This window comes from Morone saxatilis, unplaced genomic scaffold (genome assembly GCF_004916995.1).
Source record: "Morone saxatilis isolate NCDOM2014 unplaced genomic scaffold, NCSU_SB_2.0 Contig10, whole genome shotgun sequence".
NCBI classification, from domain to species: Eukaryota; Metazoa; Chordata; class Actinopteri; family Moronidae; genus Morone; species Morone saxatilis.
In genome coordinates, this window is record NW_023339652.1 from 18,068,698 (window position 1) to 18,079,112 (window position 10,415).

The 10,415-nt window shown below is 40.4% G+C and overlaps 1 protein-coding gene across 1 annotated transcript in view; it reads left to right on the top strand.

Annotated features, from left to right (window-relative positions):
* LOC118342668 overlaps positions 1-10,415 on the top strand; it is a 49,369-nt gene that overhangs the window by 9,540 nt on the left and 29,414 nt on the right. Inside the window, exon 4 of the mRNA XM_035681285.1 lies at positions 127-256. Within this exon, the coding sequence (XP_035537178.1) occupies positions 127-256 (130 nt within the window). The remainder of the gene's footprint in view (positions 1-126; positions 257-10,415) is intronic.

Below are 10,415 nucleotides of genomic sequence, written 5' to 3' on the forward strand. Positions count from 1 at the left end.
GACATTTTCTCTCAGCATCCAGAGAAAACACAGACACTGGATCCCACCGGGCCAGTTCTTCAAGGCTTTCCCACAGATAATAACCTTCCACAATAGGAGGTGCGAGTGTGTTTCTCTGCCAATTAGGACTTTTTCTGGCGGAGCAAGCCAGGCGGGGCCGACAGCACGGCTTGTTACAACAACTACGGAGAGCCGGGAAGGTCAAGCAGAACTCCCTGGGGCAGTTTTGGTTCCACTTCAAAGAAATGAAGAACTGGTAAGTGAATATAAACCAGCAGTCGGTCTACAGTTGCTGACATTATTTGAAACAAAATCTGCTGATTTCTTCTGTCTCTCTAGTCTCTTAAATAAACATGGCAAGATTCCAAATTATGTTACTTTACTGACTGACAACTTTCCAAAGCATTGCATATGTTTTTAGGCTGCATTCTTATTTCCAGGGCGCTTGGGTAGAATTTCTGTTTCTTGTTTTGCAATATTTACATATTTCATTCTCTTTTCATTTACATTTTTCAGATGCACAAGGACTCACATTTCACTCATGAATAACTGCAAACCAACTATTGTCAGTCCTAGGGCTGGGTACCAAACTTCAGCACTTTTATGGCACTGACTAAATTGCGCCTATACTACCAACTATCAAAAAATGTCCTGTCATTCTGTAGCAAATTTTGGTATCAACAGAGTAATACAAATCAGTGTCAGTGTGCCAGTAAGCACACAGCAGGCTGTCTAACATTACACGTTGCAGAGAAGGGGCTCACTTGTTGTTTATTGCTGCAAGCTGCTTAACTGCAAAGACAAGTGCAGCTAACCTGTATCCACTTATCGCTGAGTCTGTTCACCATGGTGCATCCTTTCCTCGCCAAAGTGGGGACAGTGAGCGTTTCAGACAGCATGCTGTTTACACACTGACAGGAGTACAACAAGAGAGAAACACACCGGAGTTGGGTTAGGGTTAAGCCAGCAGTTGGTAGTAAAAGCAAATCAATCTGTCCATGCACTAATACATTTTTTATATTTCTCCAAGAGTTTTTCTTTTTTTGGATTTAGATTTATAGCTAGCCTAGCAAGGCAGACTCAAGGCTATTAGCCATTAAGTTGGACCAAATGCATAGAAAGAGGCACCATGACGTAACGTATGGCTCATATTTTAGTTGACGAAATGTTAATGTTACTTTTTATTTGGTGTGTAATAGCTACACAATTTTACAATTGGAGAATGTAAGATTCCCTGTAGGCCTACAACAATGATGGACAGGGGCTAAAGGGCTGCATACAACTCTGGAGCTGCAGGTTGCTTACCCCTGGATTAGACTTACCATGTTGTTGCCATACGGTTTCTTATTATTCAAAAGAATGTTCCTTTGACATTATTTATAATTTTTATATAGTCCAGTGCTGTGCAGATATTCAGTTTTATTTCTTCATTTTACTCCAGTTATCCAGGTTGAGTAAAGGGAGCAGATAAAAACTGTTTCCCCAGTGGCTCCAGGTCTTTGAACAGCTTTCTCCTTTGAAGTGAGTAATTGCACGTAATGTATCATGTATTTTTCTTTTTGTTAAAATACATTTTATAAAATTGGTATCACAGAAAGTATTGTTCAGGAAGCGGTATCAAAGTCAAGGTATCGGTATTGGTATTGAACATTTTTGAATGACACCCAGCCCTAAACGAGAGTTACAACCAAGGTTGTATAATGCAAGATGACCACAAAGACGATACGTATTTACTGACTCACAAAAGAGTGATTCAGTTGATCTTTAAACATCCAGTAAACATACACTGGGCTTGAATAGCAGGAGTAGAAAATAGTAGAGTAGAGTAGAAAAGCTGGCCATCAAAGAGGAGGCTGATTCAGGAGGAGCAGGCGAGTTCAGGGTTTTAATGTAAGGCAGATATTAACCACCCAGGCAAACAAAGTATAAGGTTCTTTCCTCATTCCGATAAAGTCGGCATGCTTTGCAGAATGTTTTGTTTTGGAAATGTTTTGTTATTTAATTTTTATGGAACAGACAAATCTAAAAAAACGGGAATCTGGGAAACTACAGAAAAACTGAAGGCTGTGGAAATATTTCCACTACCCTAGACAAGTTACTCAATTATAAAGAGGCATCGAACGGCCCACACTTGAGGTCACTAGTTAACTCTAAAACAAAAACTGCCACAAAGTATTTATTATCGACAAAAGAATGTGTAGAATTATTTTCCCATAATATCCCATATGAGAAGAAGGGACCCCAGTGATAAGGCATTACAGATGCGGTGGCGTTCCACAAGGCCAAAGATATTGTGTCTCCTTCAGCTCGCTTTTAAGAAAAAAGGATTCAAATTGTAAATTGGGTGTGGTGTGAAAAAATGGGAGATTTTATTTTTAGCTCTTTGTTGTGTAATCAATAAGTTGTAAAACATAAAAATATTGGCAAAATATATATACTGACTGACAAATAAACAGTGAAGAGTGTGATACCTATGAACAGATGAGTCATTCTTTAGTGGGTAGCTAGCGTGTGAAAAACTATCATGGGAACATGCCAAAGTTTGCTGACTAGCATTAAACACAAAGGGAATGCCATTTGTTTTGCAATATTTGGTCATAAACCAAAGTACTGGACAAACATTTGACCAAACATTTTGACCTGATCATGGTCCTCCTCTGGGGACCATGTACCAAATTTCACAGTTGTCAACATAGCTTAATAAAAACCACAAATGGTGGCGCTGAGGAAATTAAGTAGATTACCAAAGTTAGTAGGGAAATATGAATATCTGCACAACATTTCCTGCAAATCCATCAAGTGAATGTTGAGATATTTCACTCAATAAAAACATTGACCTGCTGGAGGTACTGGAGGAAAAGTTATTGGGTCATCAAAGTAATTTATCCTCCAGGAAACTTGAATATCTCTAACAAATGTCCAATAGTTTCATATTGCATATTATTTTGACAGATATTGCAATATGATTCACGATTAGCATAGGAATGATTATTTTTGCATCATAAATAATGATGTATTATGATAATGTAATTTTCACTGAAAAACTATTAGATCAAGCTGCTGTGACTTTTGGGGTCTGTACCAAACAAACATGTTTCTCATTTGTAGGCCAGGGCATCTCTGCAGCTCTACAGTACTTCATTATATTGCTGTTTGTCACACAAATGACCTTTATCCAAAATGTGCAGTTTCTGTGAGTCGCATATTGCGATTTTAATAATATTTCGATTAATTATTGATTATTGATTAATTGAGCAGCCTAATCTGATAGTTGTCAAGATATTTCTCTCTGAACCACAAATGTCAATCTCATGGTGGTGCTAGAGTAAAGGTCAAACGAACACTAAAGTAAGCATGATTCATCTTCTGGGGACCATGAATGTCTGTACATATAATGGTTACTAAGATATTTCAGGACCAAAGTGGTGGACCTGAATAAAGAATAGTCATCCCTAAAGCCATGCTGCTAACATAGCTAAAAATACTATGAAAATGACAAACTCTTCCTCTATTGCTATCTTAACAAATATTGTTATACATTTTCAGTTGATCTCTACTTATTGAACCTTACTGAGATTCTTAGCTGGGTGTTTGATTACCATGAGAACTTGCAGGTAAAGCTATAACCCAATAGTAATTCAAATATTTATTTTCCAAACATGGGATACACAGTGTCCATTATAATAGTGCTAAAGATCCTTTCGCTGTCAGACATTTTGAAGTAATGGTCTGGCCCACAGTGTAGAAATCCTTTATTGTATCAGTCAGCGGGTGGCCTCAGACAGCTGGGCTCGGCTGAATAAAAATAAATACAGCTTTTTATTTCTTTGTTTCTGTGTTTTATACAAGCCTTTTTCCAAACAAACTCCCAATTAGCAGCGGGTCAGCCTTTAATGTGCTGCACTGAGACTCCGAGCCCTGCCGGCCCTGAACACTGGGAGGAGGAGGAGGAAGGAGGGGTGATGACTGGCTGATCCTTTCATTGTTTCTCTGACACCCTCTGAGCCTCTAAATTACTCTCATTTTGGCCTGAATCTGGTTATTCTCTTTCTTGTTGTTCATGCATTATGCACAACTCATCCTCCATCTCTTCTTCTCCTTTCTCTGAAAATCTTTCTCTATTTATTTATTTCTCTCTCAGGAATGCATGTCTGATGTCATGACAGGAAAAATGCATCCTCTGACCATGCTGTGGAAAATGCAGTAATTATAATTCAATCTATTTTGCCTTTATTGTAAGTGTGGTGTTGTTAATGCACTGGTGCTTGGCAGAGTGTAAAGACACTTTTACAATGCATGTTTACTGGGTAATAGCCAAAAGTTCATCTTGCAGTTTGGCTAACTCATAAAATAATTGCTGATACTAGGGATGCAGCGATACTGATACCAGTATAAAGTCCGGTACTGTGATCATGTACTTGTAATTGTAATCATAAAACTACTCCGATACTGCACCCGACACCACTTTATGGCAGCATGCTGTTACACTGTAACACCTGATAAGTTAATTTAGCTCAAAAAGTAAGAAACACTAACTCAATTTTGTAAGGTTACAACATTCTTGATTATGCAGCTTTAAAGACATTTAGTGACACGAACTTAATTTTAAAATTTTAGTTTGTACTGTGAAAATAAAAAAACCTAGTAAAAAGAACTTAATGTTAGTTAGTTAGCTGTGCTGCTGAGCCCAGTTCCACTACCTGCTCACCAGGCTCTGGTTTTGGTGCCCATTCCTGCACCACTTCCTACCCGTGTCACAGTATTTCCCACAATGCTGCATCAGTTTTCAAATATGGATGTATCAAGTTTGATCCTGTAAACCAACAGTTAGCATGCAGTCTGCCACCTCCTTGAGTGCTCAGAATCTGCAGAACACACTGAAAGCAGGACATGCAAAAATTACTGCTCCAAAGTTAGTCTTCACTCAATAGTTTTGTTGTTAATGAACTTCTAGCCTGTTTGTCTCCTCTCATCTCTCATTCTTCCTGCCACTTTTTCCACTTTCCAGACCTCTTTATCTCTGACAGACTGTCTGTCAACCAGTTAGCCTTTTTAGAGGATCCACTGGCAGCTGTTGAGGTTTAATTAAGGCTCAAATTAAATCAGCTGCAGTTTAATCTTCTCTGGATACCAAACAGGGAGACAGACTGGGACGGCTGTCTGTGATGCTGGCAACATCCCGTAATGCCTCCTTGTAGCAAATCCCATAACAGCACTAAGACATACTGTATTCCTAACCTCCCTTACACTGACAAATTCAACTTTGCTCTTATATTTAAACTCATTTTTGTTGTATTTTTGTTCGGGCAGGCTGCCAAAAATTGTCTGGCTGTCTTGAGGCTTGAGGAAGAAGTGAATGCCTTCATATCCAACAACAACCACAACAACCTTATACTGGGCCTCGTGGTGAATAATAGACTGTACAATGTTTTTGAGGGAAAGAGGAAATAGGATACACAGTATGTCCTTTGAATAACTGGATCAAGGTCATACTTTGATGAAACATGATAATCCCACAGAACTTCAGTTCATGTCTGGAAGAATGTGTGGTATTATCGTGCTCTTACTGACATTCATTCTGGTCTATGTATATCTAGAGCTGAAATAATTAGTCAACTAATCCATTAGGTTATTGACAGAAAAATACTCAGCAACTATCTTGATAAGTGATTTATAATTTGTCATTTTTCAAACAGAAATGCGAAACGTCAAGTTTCAACTCATCAAATGTGATGATATGCTGCTTTTCTTTGCCATACATCATTGTCAGTTGCGTATCTTTTTGTTTTGAACTTTTGGTTGGACAAAACAAGCAATTTGAAGACGTCACCTTGGGCCCTCAAAATCTGTTGATCAGTGTTTCCCAAAGCCCAAGGTGACGTCCTCCGATGTTGTTTTGTCCACGTACCAAAGAAAGCAGGAAATATTTACATTCGAGAAGCTGGAGAATTTTACTTTTCTCTGAAATTATGCAACATTCATTTTAATTAGAGTTGCTCAACAGGCGCATACCGTATACCAAAAATGGTTTCAGGCTTCTGTGTTTTTAAACGTGATTTAAAGTTTAGGGGAAAGTATTACTCTTATCGTCTCTACTGTTTGAGTTTTGGAGTCCTTCTCTGGCTGAGCTGCCGACTTCCTGCTAGCTCCCCACACACACGACTGGCACAAAAATGAACTGAAATGGCTCTTTATTGGACAAAATACAGATCTGTGAAAAATGCATTCATTGTTTTCCAGATGTTTCTTTTGAACTGACTGTGTAGGAGAAAAAGTCTTTCTGGGGGAACATTGTGTGACGTGCAATACCAACTGTGGACACTACACCTAAATGTGCTGCAAAACCAGCCCTGTTCCTAGGAGCTTGGTGCAGCCCAAAACTGACTGACTGACTCCATGGCAACATGACACTTCCTGTTTACATTACTTAAAGTATGTTGGCCTTGCAAAATTACAAAATCATTGAAAAGGTGTTTGTATTATATCACTATCTATACAGTATTTAGACAATCCTAAAGCACAGACTGTACCTTCAACTTGGCCCTTTATAACTGCAACCCTGACATTCTGCTCTGTAATGGTAAATGGTAAATGGACCTGTACATTGTTGGGATCCAAAACGGAATACCTTTAATATGAACTTGCTCCATTTGAAGTGATTAGAACTGGACCAAGAGGGAAACTGTCTGGAATCGACCATGTGGCTCAAAAACCTTTTGTATTGACTCCCTCCTGAAGGAACCCTTGTTGTAGGCAGTCCCTAAAAGGTCCTGGTTTGGGCTGGACTGAAATCCATAAAAACACGCCCGGTCAAGAATAGCAGACCCCTCCTGTGGGGGGGGGTCCAAGGAAATGCGACCTAAGCTTCGTGGGGTTTTAAAGGCCATAAAACGCCAAAACCATCCGGAAACGGTCCACCTGTGGTCCAGTATCTTTCGGACACCAGCCTGCCATCCAAGGCGCTACTTAAGCCAGAGAGATCTCTCTTCAAGAAAACCCACCCCTCTCCCTCTCCTCATTACCTTCGTCCTGCTCCACACCCAACCCGGGGAATAAGTTCTGGACCACGTCCGGTGAGCCTGCACAACCGACCGACGAACGACCAAAGGGGAATCCATAGCACCGGACACAAAGGAACCGCTTTTTCCCTGCGACATACCCTGCACCAGGCGAGCACATCCACGCACGCCAGCCAGAGACAGTTGGACTTCACGAACGCATAATTCTGGGATCAGGCCTGGCCTCACAGGACGCCCGCAGGCCCTGACCCGACGCAGCTCACCCGCCAACTCTATTTCTTCTCCCCTTTCCCTTTGGCACCCCCGTGTGGTAACGACCCTGGGCCACTGAGACAGGACCAGACCTTAAACCCAAGAGTTATACCCGGCTAAAACAAGAGGACTGGTTTTAATTATTGTTAATGTTGCTTGATGGTGTTTTATTCAGGTTACTGTGTGGTTGTGCATGTTGATTTAAATTAGAGCTGGCGAGGCGTTCTACTGTACTTCTTAACTGTACTCTTCGAGACCCCAGGCCTAAGGGGTGAATGTTGATGTTTAAGTGTCCACACCCAGACATTCTCTTTTGCATATCACTTACTCCTTTTAACGGACGTTAAGTTCTAGAATCAGCCCATCCCCACCACAACAACCATTTTGGTCCTAGTAACACGTGGAGGAAAGAGATTCAAAAACAACCTCCCCCGGAGTCCCTCCCATAAATGCCTTTTTGTCACCACATTTTGTAAGAGAGAGCAAAAGGCCGTAAACCTTTCATGACCTCCCCATAAAATAAACAGACCACACAACCACCACACAACACACACACAACCACACACACCCACCTCCCTTTTAGTTCCCCTTAAGTTAGAATTGTACTGAGTTGTGTATGTTCCTCCTGTCTTGCTTTAGGTATAATATCCTGGTTATGTAACCTTAAAAATGTTACAATATGCTGCTATTTCTTTCGTATAAGAGTGAGTGGATACCCCCAACCCTCTTCCTATGTACGAACCTCCAACCAAGCTCACCACTCCTAGCTATTACATAAAAATGATTGTTGGAGTGGTACATGTATTTAACCTTAATTACTTACCATCTTCATTTCTGAATTAATATTTGTGTGTAGATCTTTATTGAGGACTGATCGACGTCTGATCCTATTGGTATCGTTCCCCAGATTTGAAAATTTAACGGTGGTCTGAGGAAGCTTTATATTATAATTTAAAGTCATATTTCTACACTTATCTTTTGATAATTATATACAATGGAATGATCACCCAATAATTGATTAAACTATTACAGTTAGGACTCCCTCCCCCCTAACACCCTACGTCCGTAAAAAGGAGCCCCGACCCAACCCCTTGTAAATAGCGCCTTTCTATCTTCCAGATCCACTCCCCAACAGCGCTTTTACACTATGATGCGCCAGCCATTCACCTCCCCTTTCACACAGGCATTCACACAGTGATGGCAACAAGTCCCATCGAACAAAAACTAACTCATACATCAACCTCTGTTTATTCATACACTACATACACATTTTCTGAGTGTTAGAAATATAGTCTAAAACCCCATTTCAAGTTGAAAAGGTTTTTTTTAGCTTTCCTTTTAATAAAAAGCATCTTCTTCATGTGCAGTACCACTCACATGCTAATTTCCGAGGCCTTTCTGAGAAGCCTAACTGATTCTGAAAATAACACCTGGCATTCCTAACTGAGACATGTGGGTGTTAATAAATGGAGTGGGTAAAAAAGGTAAAAGAAGGTTTTTGTCAACTTTATTCAAGCTACAGTATATCACACTTGTGCTGTATAATGAGTGAAGGGTTGCACTGTTATATTAAATAAAAAATTCTAGTTTTTACGGACACACATTTCTCTGTAATTCATTCTGACATAACTGGCATGATTATAATATTTTGGACCTCCAACTAAAATTTATTTTGTCCTCAGTTCTGTGGCTCCGAGCAGAGTTTGGCTGCACTACAAGAGTCTGTAATTAGGAACCTGCCAAAGAGTGAGTGTGTGGGGTTCAAGAGGTTAATCTGGCTGTAATCAAATGATTAGTTTGCATGTAAACACAAACAGATAGAGAAAGCAAGAGAGAATCGCCTCTAGACAGTCTGCTGGGCTTCTGCTGAAAATACAGGGTTACTCAAAATTCACTACACACACACACACACACTCACCCTTACACTCTTTCACCTGGCATGTGGATGTGTGGAAATGAATGAATTATTTTTTTGGGCCATTTACCCAACCCATCCCTTGTAGGATTATTCAGACAGGTTAATTGATATACAAGTATACCCAGCAGCATCTAACAGCACAATATATTGACCTCATGCAAATTCCTTGAAAGAAATTACTATTGGTTTCACACGGGACACCAACAGCAGTCTCCTGGGTTAAAGTCTGTTTGAGCCATCCGTCCACCCCAACACCTCCATATGCAGACTTTCCCACTCTTTATACTACATCACCTGACTTCGAAGACGGGCGCATCCACAAATGACACTAGAGGGATACCTACTAGGAATGTCACGAGAACCGATACTTCAGTGCAAAATCCTTGAAGTTCTGGAAACACAAGGGTACATGTTTTTCTACTGTACTGTATGTACCCCGGGTACCGGTGATTCAATTCTTCCCATCTGACAGGCCCCGCCTGTACAGTCTAATGACTGTCACACAGGCTCTGCACAAAAACACAGAGACAGACGCTCTCTGTCTCTCTGGCACAGATATGGGGAATACTTTACCCCGTGGAACAGGTAAAGCAAGAGTGAACAGCACTGAATACATCAGCTGGTGCCGGTGTCATTCATTACCACGTTTTTATCGTTCATTATGATAGGCTCTGTCATTAACAACAAGTCTCCTCTACATGTGGCTCACCTGCTGATGTTAAAATGGACTCGCAGGTGAAAAAATCTCAAACACGAGTTGTGCTTTTTGGGCGACTTTATAAAACTTCCTGCTGAAGAAAGTCAACGGAGACACATACAGGGAGAAAAAAAATGAAAGAGGCGGGGCACCGGTACCGGTGTGTGCATATGAGAGACACAGACCAGAGTAGGTGTGTGCATGTGTGGAAAAGAGTACTGAAAGGGAAAGGCAAGGTGATGAAGATTAAAGCAGTTTGGGATTTAAGAAATGTTAATGTTCAGTTTTAAATAAAGGAGTTTATGTTGAAGTACACAGGATTTATTGTTTTGTTTTTTACCATGGTATCGAATTAGTATTGAGAATCATGGAATTTCACTGGCATTTGTATGGACTACAAAATTTTTGGTATTGTGACATCCCTACCTTCAACATTATATTTTTAAAGGGGAGGGAAAGCAGCAGGTGCCAGCTTGGGAGTGAGACCAGGTTGTGTGTATACAACTGCTTCAACCTTCTTTATACTCAT